General features: G+C 37.5%; 1 protein-coding gene across 1 annotated transcript in view; it reads left to right on the forward strand.

The window, feature by feature from the left end:
• drd4-rs (dopamine receptor D4 related sequence) overlaps window positions 1-15,807 on the forward strand; it is a 31,226-nt gene extending 15,419 nt beyond the window's left edge. Inside the window, exons 2-6 of the mRNA XM_055189752.2 lie at window positions 7,640-7,804; window positions 8,228-8,502; window positions 9,808-9,920; window positions 13,184-13,887; window positions 15,272-15,807. Coding sequence (XP_055045727.1) covers window positions 8,266-8,502; window positions 9,808-9,920; window positions 13,184-13,887; window positions 15,272-15,474 — 1,257 coding nt within the window. The 5' untranslated portion in view covers window positions 7,640-7,804; window positions 8,228-8,265 and the 3' untranslated portion in view covers window positions 15,475-15,807. The remainder of the gene's footprint in view (window positions 1-7,639; window positions 7,805-8,227; window positions 8,503-9,807; window positions 9,921-13,183; window positions 13,888-15,271) is intronic.
• The last annotated feature ends 345 nt before the right edge of the window (window positions 15,808-16,152 follow it).

A 16,152-nucleotide genomic window follows, 5' to 3' on the forward strand; every position in this document is an offset into this window, starting at 1 on the left:
GACGTAATATAAAAAAAATTCCTTTAATTTTTAATGGTCTGTCATGGACCCAGTACCAGATATGAGATACTATTTGAAAGCTTAGAATCTCTACTTTCTGCAAATATGCATAACTTTGACATATATTTTACTGTAAGAAAGTTATTCACACTTAATTTACACTATCACCCCCCCATTTTTTATATAATTTAATATTCACATATTTCATATTTTTCAAGTATGACAAACATGGGCAAGTCTTATATCAAATGAAAGCTCTCACTCTCAGTGATTGTTATCATCACATATCCAACAATCGTCGAATGAATAATGAGGGAAAAAATTGTCTTTTGTAAACGTTTGTGAAACTTAAGCGTGAACTGCCTAGATAGCACAGTAGCCACAAATGCTACACCATCTTTTTCTTAGGTCCTAATCTAAAAAATGAGTCCATTCACAGCATTTTCTTTGGTTGTGTGCATGAATAATCCCTTGCTATTTATTATATGTGCAAAACAAAACAAAGTATTTTTATATGAAAAATGTATTTTCACACCCTTTTGAATTCGACATGCTAAAGAGATCATTCTTTTGGGTTGTTTACTGTCTGCTGCTGGTAACAACCAGAACTGTCTGCAGTCTGCTCCAGAGTTATTCACTTTCAAAGACAATGTTTACAACACAAAAAAGAAAATTGGTTTGTTCATCATATGAGAAACAACCTAAATAACAATATTTATCACAATCAGCAGCTTTTTGTGTAACTTCAAAAGGTTTTCTGTAAAATGATATAAAGATATTGCATTTATTCCACTGTATGTGGTTATGGGAACACTTAACTTAATACATATTTATAGGCGGAAATTGAATACAAAAAGGATATTATTCCTCCCTTAAGTTGGAATAGAATAACTTTTGCATAGATTATGATGGAGAAAAAAATAATTTTCGTCTGTAAGCTGACAATTGCTGGAATCAAACAAAACTGCAGGTTGCTGGAGCACCCAGGGCCAGAGTTATACACTTTTAAATACAGACTTTAGAAAAAAAACACCAAAAATCTCCTATTTATTTTTGTGTTTATTAGAGGACTGCCAACACATACAACCATGTTTAGCACTTTCAACAGTGTTTTATGTAATTCCAAAGGGTTTACTGTAAAATTATACCAAACTTTTGTATGTGCACCTCTGCATGTGGGTATGGGAAGCTTTTAAAAAATTGGGTAGGCCAAATCCAGGCGGAAATCCGCAAAATAGCCTCAGACATTTCACAGGGTTTACGTAAGCTGATGTTAGTCAGCTGGTTGTCTTTGCTGAAAAATGGGTGCAAGTGTACTTAGGGAGAATCAGAGTGCATTGTGGGTAAAACAGTTAATGAATGTAGGGAATGAAATTGTTCACTCAGGTTTGAATGAGGACATCACTAGGCTAAAGCCCATCACAATGAATCATACATACATCAATATTTGAATAGCCATTACAATATTGTCACAGATGTCTGAAGTAGTAAATAGATTAAAAGAGAATTAATTTCAATATATTGAATATATTGATTATTACATTACCATATCATTAGATAAACCTATTGCTGGCTTACAGTCCACATTGATCAATGTCGCAATCGAGTTTGTCTGAAAGGGAGTCAGGGGCCGCACACAAAGGATTTCATTATTTCAAAATGTAAGGGCCACAATAAATAAATGCAGCAGGTTTTTTATAGCATTATTTTAATAATTATTGCACCAAATGAACCGATTACATTTGCAGCCTTAGTAAATTTCACACACACTTTGAGAAGGTCAAAAGATATGAAGCCTCAAAAGGGCACTTCCGCTTAGGGGATAAATATTTAAAGCATTCCACCTGTAATGAAACGACCTTTCTGCATGAACTTAATCCCAATAATGCGTCTCAATAGGCTCGTATGTGCAAAATCAAACAGTCCATGCTTGAAGGTGGAGCGTAATGAGATTCAACCTTCTAAGTCCGTATGCTCTAGGGCAGATGACTATGTGACAACGACATTCAAACTTTCTAATGAGATTATTCACCATATCCTCTGTCAATAAACAAACAGAAGTAAAAATAAAATAAAATAAAAATAAAAAAAATAAGTAAAAATAAGTTATTTGGGTCTTGCAGATGGACATTCTGGGAGAGGAGAGAGATGGTTGTGTGGTGGTTATGTATCAATGTGCCCTGGATGAAATGTTCCGGTCTGATAAACTTACACAGGGGTGTGTAAGTGGGGGTTGTTCTTGTCTTTTCCCTGCTGTTTCCATTACCAAGCCATGTCTTGCCTCTGATGACATTTACAAACAGAACGCAGGGTACGAGAGTCACAGGGATAGATTACCAGAGTGATTACCAGTGACAACTACCAGAAACACGTTGCTTGTGTCTTTCTGTATCTTCAAGAGATTAACTGGTCACATGCAAAGCTTTTTAGATATCTTCTAGTTCCCACACAACGACAAGATGTACTGTGCATGAGACATATGGCATATTTAGGCATCAGTAACTAAAATATAGAAAAAATGTAATAAAACACCAAAAGCTCAACTGCCGGATCATTTGACACTTCTACAAATCTAATGACAGCTACAAAGAGGCTTTTTAGGGTTATAATAGGGTTAAACAAATTAAACACGCCCATTTTATTTATGAAGTGGAACTGAACTAAAATGACTGAAGAGGAATTGCATTTCAAACATATTCAACAAATTCACACAAAAACTGCGACAATTTTTCTTACATCATTAATGCAAATTGTCCTAATTAATACACAGATTTGTAGCCTAATAAAATATTTTTCTCAATGATTGGACACTATTTTTAACCTTTTAAGCGTCCCCCACCCTATTGATTTAAATCTACACTCTTGGAGCTTTCAAACAATAAGTTATACAGTTTGTCATGATTAGATAAGAATTCATATGCAAACATTGAAGTAAATATAGTCGTCCTGCTGGTGGGACAGTGACATTTAGCAGAAAATACATTTTTTGAGGCAAACTCTCTTCAAAAAAGAATCAATTACACTCCCTACAAAATTTATTTTATAAAACACTGTTGAAATGTCTATTCTGGAGGCTTAGACCTTTCCAACGATATATAGTTCGTATTGATATATTAAAATTTACATCAACAATATTAATGCAAACTCAGGTGTCCCGTATTTGGGACGGCGACGCTTAACAGTTTTAAACTATGTTTAAACTATACGTGACCTAGCTAACTTAATTTTTTGGTGATTTACTGTTTTCTACATAAAATCACTAGCCTGATGTTGTCATACTCAATTCTAGTCAGAATTTGAGTCTGATACTGCTCCATTGGGCTATTATTATGGGGCGTGTCTTAACCGAAAAATGCCTCTGCACTCAATTGGATAGACCTATGACCAATCCGAGCAACGGAGTGTGTAACGTATGTTGAAATGGCGTCTTCAGCAGCCTGACCGAACTGCTAGTTATTTCGCTACAATGACACTAACATTGTGATTATACTAAGTCTGAGTTAGCGAACGCACATCAGCACCTACTATTTTTACAACATTTCATTTATATCACAACATTAAGTATTAAGTCATACAGTCAGACTACCTCTTACCATTTGTACGTAAGGTGAACTTCATCCACGACGATACCCATTACAATGGCTTCAAAAAATATCGGAGCCTAGCATGTCCCTCCACTTATTCAGCAGCCACGATTCCGGGCTTCTGAAAAGACGCTGGCAGCTAATTATATCTATCTCGTCATGCACGCCGAGTTGCATCGCCGTGATACCCATTTCAGTTGCTTCTTTAACTTGGTCCTCCATAAGTGCGACCAATGGAGAAACAACAATGACAATAGGGTTTTTATGTCCCGTCTTCAAAGCGACCATCGGAGCTAGCTGATAAATGAAACGTTTGCCGAATCCTGTGGGAAGGACGGCAAAAACATCTTTCCGATCAACAAATGCCTTGATCGCGTTTCTCTGTTGCTCTGTCGATATCTTTTAGAACAGACTCAATGTCAGAATCCACATATCTGAATTCTACAGCAGCAGCCATTTCGTTGTAAACAGATTCAACACACGCGCTCTTCGGTGACGTGGTTGATTACGTTACTATTGATCATCTGTCCATCATCGTATAAAGCCCGCCCTGACAATTTGATTGGTCGACCAGCTTTGGGTTTCGCATAGAAGCTCCTCAACGGAAAAACCCCGGCTATAAAATCACCCTAATAATGTAAAGAGTATATAATATTGATATCTTTATTATTGACTGAGTAAGGCCATGTCAAATAATAATGATTCAATTCAATAATGATTGAATTTAATGTTAAATGAATGCGTGAAATCCAATTTGATGCTCCTAAACTTATAATTAGATTTTAAGACTTTGCCACAGACAGGGTCACATATTGTCAAAATATTTAACATAGTTATCATGTCTGATACATTTAAGGGCTAATAATAATAATAATAATAATAATAATAATAATAATAATAATAATAATAATAATAATAATAATAATAATAATAATAATAATAATAATAATATATTAAAAACTACATTAACAGCAGTTTAAATTCTGAGTATTGGACAACTCTGCTTACTAAAAACAGACCCTCCAGAGAATAAAAGAGTATATCCACTAAAGTGGAGACCTCGCTGATTGAACGATAAGGTTGACGTGAGCTGGAACAAATTTGATTGGGTTTATTTACGTACATGCTCACAAGTGCCTCCCGTCTTTATTGTGGTGCACGTGCACGTGGACGTTGTCATGGCAACCTTCACCTGTTGGTGCAAGAGGGGAGAATTTCAAACAGTTCGCTATCAAAGATGTCGAGTCCATATCCCGATATGTCTCACATCGAATAAAAAACCTGGAAACTTAGGAAAAGGATGTTATGACAGGTCATCCTATCCTTTATACCTTTATATGAAACTTTCTTGTTTTTAAATAGGTGCAATTAATTTTAATTGGCCCAGAAACTGCTGATGCCATTAAAAATAGATTAATAGAGAAATATGATAAGTCTGGGGTATTATTCTGAAATATGGCTTTACCTGACTTCAATTACAAGCTTGAAAATGATATAATGATAGAATCAGCTATTAAACAAGCTATTAAACCTGCAGCTGTCTGGAACAGATCAGAATGAGAAGTAGGGGAGAGCAAGTAGAGGTGTAAGTATCATTTTTCAGAAAAATTGAATTTTAAAAGATAATGTTTTAGGCAGAGATATATATTTTTGCCGTTGTCAATAATTCACAAGTGTGGTCTATCAATACCAGGTGGAATTTTAAACAAATGTAAAACGACTTCAGTATAATTTCACTTTGAACAAGTTGCACATTACTTTTGAACCTCAGCTGGGACGAAGTAACACACAGGTCAAAACAAAGTAACACAACAGAACAAAATAGATTTTGTGTTACACCTGTTTTAGTAAATATACATGACTATGACCTTGTTATATTGTAACTGCAAACATATTTTATAGTTCATCTTTCAGTTTAATCAAATGTTTTAAAAGCAACCCTACAGTACAAACTTGAATTGTTGATTAAAAATTGTAAACATCAACAGTATGAACAGTATTAATTTTAATTAAACCAAATAAGAATATTATAAATTATCAACACAATGCAACAGTATTCGAGAAATCCTACAGAAGCCACTATCGAAATGCTCTTGCGGTACTTTGATGTCATCCACTGTCAGTCCTTGCGGTGCCACAAGCAGCAGCAGTGCTGATCACGACACCTTATCCAATCCCAGATCCCCAGCACATTCAGTACATGTTTAAGAGGGTCAAATAATACGATTTTATGTTTGCTTTTTTATATAGTCCGTTACTTAGCTGTTTGTATAAGATCAGCATAGTTACAAAGTTTGGTCTCAATTCTGAAGAGATCGCTAATCCAGACCTGCCTAAAACGCATCAATCTGAAGGATTGAATCATTTTCAACTTCACTAGGACATTTTGGCGCTTCTGATTCACATACTGTAAGTGTGTTTTAATTTATGTTTTTGATGTTGACCCTGTAAGACCACATTTTATAGAATCTATGTTAGTTTGTCACAAGATCAAAATGAAGGGGATAATGTTTTATTTACCTTTAGTGCGGGAGTCACAAGTGTTTTGTTTTAGACAGGTAAAGTAAACTTTATGGTTCAAAAGTAGCCTTACTGTGTTAAAAGTAGGCTACCTGCTGTAAATTAAGAAACTATTAATAAACCTATCATGTATGTTTCCAGGGCATAAGAGTTATAAATTAATATTTAAATTGGAGATTAGCTATCGTTTTGACAAATGGCTTAAATACACTGTATACAAAACCATATATGCACTGCTGCGACAGGCCACATATTGTCCCGTATTTCAGAGTGAAAGAGTTGGCAACCCTAGAGACCCAATTTTTAGAATATTACAATGAAAAAAGTTAGATCAACGTAAAAAGTACTTCAATTGGTAACACCTAAGTACATGTTTAAAATACGTATAGGTGAAAAATACTTTTTTTTTAGGTGTTACCAATTAGAGTAGTTGTTTAAGTTGATCCATCTTTTTACTTTTTTGTAAGGGTTAGTAGCATTAGTACACTGTAAACAATCTTAATTATGCAAGTAAATTCAGACTACTCTTTAAAGTTTAAAAAAGTTGACATAACTTATATAAACAATTTAAAATTGTTTAAAGTAACATAAAAATATATGTTTATTTTATATCATTTTTACTGTGCAGAATAAGTTGACATGTACTTGCAAAGTCATGTCAACTTACTTATTATTTATCTTGACAAGAGATGAGTCGCTACAACTTGAAAAAAGTCAACTTCGTTTTATAAGTTAAAACAACTCATCTCTAGTCAAGATAAATAGGTTGAAATGACTTGTAAATCTGAGTTGATTCAACAAAAAATTTAAGGCAGCAAAGTTTTTACAGTGTGCAAATTATCAGTCATATACAGAATTGAGTGCTTTTTAAAATACATTACAAAATACAAATTCACATTCATTAGCAACATGTTGAGGGCTATCTTATTCAGTATACACCAAATAATTAATAGATTGAATCTTTGTTCAATATACTTTGTTAAGTGAACATTTTTAAGTTGGACTTTTTACAGTGTCAAAATGATTTGCAGCGTGTTAGTGTCAGACGGGTGTTATTTTGGAATAACATACCTTAGAATGTCACGACTAGCCAATCAGAATCAAGCATTTTGAGTACCGTATAATAATAACTAATAAAATTGTCAAAAAAAGTCAATGTATGCTTTATTATTAGTATATTTCAGATTCCTAAATACGCTGATTTACCTTTTTGCTAAATTATTCTGTCTAACACTATACCTTAAAAGTATAGTGTTTTGTCCATTTTCTACCATGCACCTCATATTTGAATAGTTTAATAATGTGGAGAGATGGGACTAAAAGCAAATATCTACAAAATTCCCTCAAACATCAGTTTTGGCCACTATTGTAGGTGCACAGCGTTCCTAATAGTCAATTGGCGATTGAAGACTTCTTACAGTCATTTTAGAAGACGTTGCCCTTTTTTAACTTGTCACATAAGTCTTATGAATTGATAATGATGCCTATTTAAAGCATGGAGAGAAATTTCAATTATCACCTTTCTTCTTTGCCAGCAATATCAGAATGTAAGTGTTGAACCAATCAACATGGCCACCTTGCACCTCGACGGAGAAACTCGCATACTCTTCAGAGAATGTGACTACAGCACACGCTGATGTCAGACGACGCTACACACTCCACATACCTCTACCAAACTCTTCGCTTGTGACGTTTAGAAGGTACAGTATGAACTTTGGCTAGACTTTAGTCTAGAAAGTGAATGAAACAGAGCAGGAGCAACAGCTATAAATGTCACCTTTGATGCATTAGTGAGGCATATTATGAACACAGCGAAAACATATCAAGAGACAGAACAAACAAATATGAAAGAAAAACACAGATGAAAAATGGGGAGAGGCTCTATTACTGTCAGAAAAGAAAAACAACATGCCATATGCCATGCAAAAAGCACAATGCATGCATACAGATGACTAACTGAGGTCGCTTGTTCATATTTACTGTCTCATCTTGTCATCTTTTCTTTCTTACAAACACATGCACAGGATAACAAACACTTATAAGCATGCATTTCATACACAAAGCCCTATTCATCTTCATAAACAAGCTACAATGTCCTTATTCTTTCTAAATGTCCCCCACAGATGTTGAACCCAGGTTGGCAGCAGAACTTTAGGGCACCATGGTCAATGTGACGCCCAGTACAGACCCACTGACAGCCTACGAGGGGTACAACTACCTCGCCTTGATATGTGGTGTGCCTCTCATCCTCATTATCATCCTGGGGAATGTCCTAGTTTGCCTTAGTGTGCTAACAGAACGCTCTCTTAAAACCGCAACCAACTACTTCATTGTAAGCTTGGCGGTGGCCGATCTCCTGCTGGCTGTTTTGGTTCTCCCTCTTTACGTCTACTCTGAGGTAAACACAGATGGGTTTTTGTGGCAGTCTGTTGATTCTTTGACCCATCCTCAATATCTTTATCTCTTTGTTAACCAATGGGATTAGTGAATTAGCTAGGGTGGCCATTCGTGCCAGTTCTGCCGGACACGTCCCGAACATGTTTTCGGGTTCGTTCTCCGGAAGTCGCGTTGGTCGACCGCGTACGTCGACCGCGTACGTCATCAAGGTTTAATATTTCGGGTTTAATTTCAGAAAAGCAACAGTTACATTTCAAGGTAAGAATGAAACTACAATGATCCAATTGTATGTCTTACAAGAAATAAATCTTAATTTTCTAATGTATTTTAACTGAAATGTGAGAACCTTTATGACGTATGCGGTCGAGCAACGCGACTTCCGGAGAACCGACCGAAAACATGTTCGGGACGTGTCCGGCGGAACTGGCACGAATGGCCACCCTAGCTAATTCACTAATCCCATTGGTCACAATAGTGACCGTAAAGAAGTGTTTACATTTATAATGCTTTATAATGGTAAGCGCACAGCTGATTGTAACCAGTGACTCCCATAGTACGAAAAACAAAATATGATGAAATTTAATGGGTACCATCAACTGTGTGCTCACCATCATTTATCAACATATCATCTTCATTATTTATCACAATACTTCCATAATATTTGTTTTCCTACTATGGAAGTCAATGGTTACAATTAGCTGTGTGCTTACCATCATTTATCAAAATATCTTATTTTGTGTTTATCAGAAAAAAATTATTCATACAGGTTTTATAACAACATGAGTATGAGACAATGATGACTTTTAAAGCAACACTAAAGAACTCTGGCTCTTTGCTCCCCCTACAGGTTAGAAGCGTAATTGTTCATTACCACTGTCATAAATACTGCAGCATAGCTGGCTCTGATTGGATTGTAGGTCTGCCGTAAAGCAAGTTTTTGTAGTTTTCACTCGAACTACAGGACCGCTACCCGACGGTTGGAAACTTCTTTAGTGCGGTTTTGGCCGATAGAGGGCTGCAAAGCGAATGTGAAAGTGCCATTCACCCTGTTTTATGTGGATAAACCACTGAAACTTTTTTGGAAACGTTATTTTAAGGTAAAAAAAACTCTTTGGTGTTGCTTTAAGAATTTTTATTTTTGGGTCAACTATCCTTTTAAATGCACTGTTTTAACCAATTCATTGAAATCTGATTATAAGTAAGCATTTGTTACCGCATTGGATCGTGCTATGTAAGTGTGGATTAGTGTAAATCATGTTGTCTTACCCTATATATCTCTCCTGGTGCGTGTATGTGGGTGTTTTAGTTTTTGGGAGGCATATGGACACTGAGTATGTACATCTGTGATGCCCTGATGACTATGGACGTGATGCTGTGCACAGCCTCTATTTTGAACCTATGTGCAATTAGTGTGGACAGGTGAGACACACACACACACGCATATACACACTCATTTACACTTCGACTGCTGTCTATTAAAACTAAAACCTTACATCAGACTTTTGTGTGGGAAACCCGACTACACACCTACTGCAAATGCATGTGGGCTGCCACACTCCCTAAAAATAAGTCAATCACTTGCGGTGCCTAAGGAAAATATGAAAAAATTTGGAAATGTGTAGAAACACATTACACAAGGTTAAGGAAAATGCAAGAGGAAGAAATTCAGGTCGGTAACTCAGTGATGTAAAAGGCTTAAGGGCTCATTATAGTTGTGCATGTGTCCTACGGCGTAGCCTCGTCAGCTTTCATATACAGCAGGGATAAGCAAGTTCGGTCCTGGAGGGTTTAGCTTCAACTTGCCTCAGTACACCTGCCTAAAGGTTTCTAGTATGCCTAGAAAGACCTTAATTGGCTGCTTCAGGTGTGTTTAAATATGGTTGGAGGTAAATTCTGCAGGACACCAGCCCTCCAGGACCGAAGTTGTCCATCCCTGATATACAGTATACTTCTCCACGAGCATGAGCCCCATCATAGTAGGAAAAAAGAATAATATGAAAGTGAATGGGGCTCATGATCGGTTTGGTTACAAACATTTCTCAAAATATCTTTCTTTGTGGTCATCGGAACAAAGACATGAGTGAGTAAATAATCACAAAATTTTCATTTTTGGGTGAACTATCCCTTTAATACACAAAAATAACCCAAAAGTTTACGTTGATTCCAAAGACTGTGATGTTATCTGGATGATCAGTGAGGTTTTGTGATAGCTGTGGTAATAAGTCTCTTGTTTGATCTGGTCTTTAGAAAAATCCCACAGGTCTTGCACAGTCTTTGCCTTATTCAGTATCTTCTGCATATTTAACCCTCTACAGCAGTGACTGAGATTCATCTTTATACACTCAGTACAATTGAGAGACTTATACACAACTACTACAAAATATAAAAACATTCCCAAGAAGGCAACATGATGCATTAAGAACCAGGGGTATGTAAACTTTTGAATAAGATGATATTCTTTCAAACGACAAACTCATTTAAAAAACAAATCATCTACACGATTGAACAAGAATCATATATTGAGGATTTTTGTGGTTATCAATAAACCTTTAGCTAATATTTAATGCCTTTCTTTGTGTACCTCAGATTCAGACTGTGAATTTCAGCTAATTCAGTGCTTATGTGTGATTGGTGGTCCGGCGGGATGCTAATGAAACCGCAGCTCCCGTTTGCACTCCTGCACGACGTGGAGCTGAATATCATTAAATACAAAGTGGGGTGAGCAGCACCGCATCTCGTAAACAATATAAAGCGACTTCAAGAGATCCCAGACCGAGGCAAAGGGTCACCCGGTCTTTCAGCCGTACAAAAACAAAGAGAGCTCGTCTCTGAAGATGAAAACAAAGGCCTTGGAAAGGATGAAGATGAATCAGACTTATGAGATCTCATGCAGTTAAATGATTGCACAACAATCTTCCGTTGTCTCAGCAAGTCACAAGTTAAATATTAAACACGCATACAATGCCTGTTTTAGGAGTTGTCAATCACGATTTTATGCATTTATGTGAGCTTCCAGTAATAGGATGAATTTTTAATAGGCAGTTTAAGCAAATAGATAACGAAGAAAACCCACAAGTGCAGCGATTTTTGTGTAAGCATATCAGTGAACACCCCTGACCACTCGGTGAGTTTCACATCTTTGTAAATGAAAGTTTAATGCATTTTAGGAAGGATTGTTCCAGTGCACCTATGCAGCCATTGTAGGGGTGGGGGCTGATACAACAAACACCCGAAAATTCTCGGGCCTGCATCATATGTCCAAATTTCAGTCAAAACCGTTCCAACTCATCATAAACAATCTGAAAACAGGGCCCAAAGTGCAAAATACCCAACTTGTCCTTTAAATAAATTATTTGCAACCACTTACCTTAAAAAATTAAGTAAATTGAATGAATAAATTGAATGAATTTTTTAAGTGTATGTGGTCATGAAAATACTTCATGCATATAAAAAATTAGACAGACGGCTACCAAAACAATAACACTAGCAGAGCGTGACCTTCCTAATGTGGCAGTGACGTGACATATTTTTAGGCTGAGAGTGCCCTTTAGTGGTTGGGAGTATTTCCGTTGTGTTGTGGCTTGATTCCGTTGTGTTGTGAACTTACATTTGCTTTTGGGCCACATTATGAATGCACACTACACACCATCAGATTCCATTCACAAACAAGGTGCCTCTACATGTTGAATAGTTCCGATTTGGGATTGGAGTGCATCCGACGTGCTTCCGAGCTAGGGTGGCCATTCGTGCCAGTTCCGCCGGACACGTCCCAAACATGTTTTCGGATTCGTTCTCCGGAAGTCGCGTTGCTCGACCGCATACATCATAAAGGTTCTCACATTTCAGTTAAGATTTATTTCTTTTAAGACATACAATCATTGTAGTTTCATTCTTACCTTGAAATGTAACGGTTGCTTTTCTGAAATTAAACCCGAAATATTAAACCTTGATGACGTATGCGGTCGAGCAACGCGACTTCCGGAGAACGAACCCGAAAACATGTTCGGGACGTGTCCGGCGGAACTGGCACGAATGGCCACCCTATTCCGAGCAGATTCAGACGCTCTTAACACATTGCGCACCACAAGAAAACTGACAAGATAATCGGTTCAACCACAAAGACGATCAGGACTTTACCTAGGATTGAAGGGGGAAAATCAGCTCAAATTCAGCCCGATTCTCTTTATGTGTGTGGCAGCCTTTAGGGTGTTTTCACACTTGGTCCTTAATGATCTGAGTGCAGTTTGCTGGGTATTTGGCCCATATGTGAACACTCCAAAAGTCCAAATGATCTCAGATCTGAGTATGGTTCTCTTTTGGGTAACAGTATGGTTTGCTAAAAATGTGCAGGTAAAGGGTTGGTCTGCAAAATAAGTGTAAACGTAAGAAGTCTGAGACCATATAACTGCTTGTGGACCAAAACTGGATCTGAGTCCTCTTTCAGGGACAGAGACAGTAAAAATAACTTGGTCTTTTTTGGTTCACTTTAAGACATTCTAAGTTTGGTTCTCTCAAAGAGGAATCAAGTGTGAAGACACCCTTACACATACAGTTCATTATTGGGGCATCTGTAACCATGAAGTTAGCATAAAATTAACATAAAGTTAGCAAAGCTAAGTTCAGTGTAGGTTAAGCAAGTCTGACTTATTAACCAAGAATCCTTCTATACTCTTCTGTTGCAGGTACATAGCAGTAGTGGTTCCTCTAAAGTACAACAGGAATCAGTTTAGCATTCGTCAACTGGCTTTGATAACAGCCACTTGGGTGCTTTCCCTGGTTGTGGCCAGTCCTGTCATATTTGGCTTGAACCATGTGCCTAACAGGGACCCTCATGTGTGTAAGCTGGAGGACGACCAGTTTGTGGTCTACTCCTCCATATGCTCCTTCTTCGTACCCTGCCCCGTCATGCTCTTCCTGTACTACTGGATGTTCAGGGGACTGAAGCGATGGAGCTCCGGTCGTAGCCGATCGCACTTCCGTCGGGCTCCCAAAGGGCATCATGGTCTGTCTTTGAGGTTGGGAGCAGCTATTCAGAAGGACAAGGGCGGAGTGAGGGAAAAGGTGGCGTACCTCATGCCTGGAGGTCTCAGTCCTACATCTTTATCCGCCATCCCGACTACTCCGGTCTCCTTAACTAGCCCGGTTACTCTTAGTACGGAGGAGCATGCAGAGGGACAAAATCCAGCGGCAGAAAGTGACCCCATGACCACCCAAATGGACAGTATGTCTGATGCAGAGATCCCAGAGAGGCACACGGAGGATGACAGCGGGCGAGAGAATGGTGTGGGGAAGAACCATCGGTCGCATGCGGGGAGACGTCACAGCAAGAGCAATAGGGTGAGCGGACGAGAGCGGAAAGCGATGAAGGTGTTGCCTGTTGTTGTGGGTATGTATATCACATTTATTTATTAATCATACTTAATATTGCAAGGCTGGTTTATTATAGTCTAGATCAGGGATGGGCAACTTCAGTCCTGGAGGGCCGGTGTCCTGCAGAGTTTAGCTCCCACTTGCCTCAGCACACCTGCCTAAAGGTTTCTAGTATGCCTAGTAAGACCTTAATTGGCTGCTTCATGTGTGTTTAATTATGGTTGGAGTAAACTTTGGGTTGGGTTGGGTAAACTCTGCAGGACACTGGCCCTCCAGGACCGAAGTTGCCATCCCTGGTCAAGATGGTGGACAAGAAAAGCCATAGTATGTAATGTTGTAAATGTTCATTCATTCGAAAATAACCCCTCAAGTCATTAATAAATGCATGAGCAAAGAAGTAAACCAAATGACAGCCGTTGGGGTGGTCAACCGTGATTAAAAACACGGCTAAAACTCATGCGTGACATGCTTTGCGGTGACACCTGCTGCGCTTATATTATTAACATGAAAATTGCTTTTTTAAGACATATCCTCTCAAGTGGAAACACATAAGGCCGTTTCAAGGGCATTGAAAGCGCTTTGATTGTGACCATATGATCCCCATTGTACTTTATACAGAATCAAATCTTAGTATGGTGCAACACAACAGTGTAAATGAAGAAAATACAATAGCTGAATGAAAGGGTAATTAACATTATTTTAAAGTGCCCACTGTGAACATAATAGACACAGTGCCCCGAATATGGTTTGGTCTTTTGCAAACCAATGTATTTTGTCTTGAGTAGCCAGACCTTTTACTGAACTAAATGTGTCTGGTGCTTATTATGGATCATACTGATAAAGAAACGCCCACTTGACTGACATGTGGTTTGATGTTGCATTTAGGGGCGTGGTCTCAGAGATACATTATAATAATATACTTATATAAATGAAAACACAGTAAGTGTAAATTAAGTTTTAAAATGAAAATACATCAGTATAGTACATTAAAAATGTGTCTCCTTACTTGTGGAAGTTGCGTAAGTCAGCCAATCAGATTAGTCAATCAGGGCTTATAAGATTAAAGGGATAGTTCACCAAAAAATTTAAATTTGGTTGTCATTAACTCAACCTTATGTTGTTCTAAACCTGTATGAGTTACTTTATTCATTTTAATACAAAAGAAGATATTTTAATAAATGGTGGTAAGCACAAAGCTGATAGAACCCATTGACTTCCATTGTATTTTTTCCTACTATGGAAGCCAATCGGTACTGTGAACTGTATGCTTACCACCATTTATCAGAATATCTTATTCATAAAAATATATTGTTAAATAAAATAAAAAATTAACCTAGAAGAATAAAGGAAGGAGAACAAGAATGTATTTCAACTTCTCAACCTCACCTTCCCGTTCCCAGGTGTTTTTCTCGCTTGCTGGACTCCCTTCTTTGTGGTCCATGTGACTAAGGTGCTGTGCAAGTCATGCGACATCGGGCCAACGCTGATCAGTGTGGTCACATGGCTAGGTTACGTCAACAGCGCTGTCAACCCCATCATCTACACCGCCTTTAACGTGGAGTTCAGGAATGTCTTTCACAAACTGCTCTGTTGTCGCTCCTGAGGTTGAGCTTTTTTTGGAGGATTGTTCTATTGAAGACCAGGCTTTATATTATTCATGACAAAACATACAAATCAACTTGCTGAAAGATCATACAAAACATGATTCCTTTTGGATCTTAGCGCACAATGGTCTTTAAGGAAAGAGACCAAAGGAATGGATGACTGGACATAGACAGCACTGGAGAATGTACCATTATGAAATATTTCTGATGCCTTAGTTAACCGAACGTTTTTCTTGTAAATAATACAGAATACTGTTGATTTCATAGCCCAAAGGCATAAAATATGTGAAAATGTCCATATGGAGAATAACAGTCATTTGTGTTTGATATGTGATTGGTATCAGTGTTGATTTTTATGATGTTTCAAGTGCCCATGTTGTTTCTTTAAGGTGTTGGTTTGTTTACTGTAAGCCGATTGGACAGGCATCTTTTGTGATGAAAGCACGATGACGCATTTGGAAAAGATCATTAGGTTGACCATGTAAGAGCTGAATGGCTGTGTTCGGAATGGGATATTTCTGCACATTTTTCTATATGGCAGGAAAAACATTTTAACAACTCATTATATCGCATATTTTATAAAGCGAGTTACAATCTCAGAAATGAAGATATTTTTGCATTTTAATAAATTTTAGACCATCTGATCAAACAATACAAAACAATTGCATATGATTTTG

This window comes from Misgurnus anguillicaudatus, chromosome 1, assembly GCF_027580225.2.
Source record: "Misgurnus anguillicaudatus chromosome 1, ASM2758022v2, whole genome shotgun sequence".
Taxonomy (NCBI): Eukaryota; Metazoa; Chordata; class Actinopteri; order Cypriniformes; family Cobitidae; genus Misgurnus; species Misgurnus anguillicaudatus.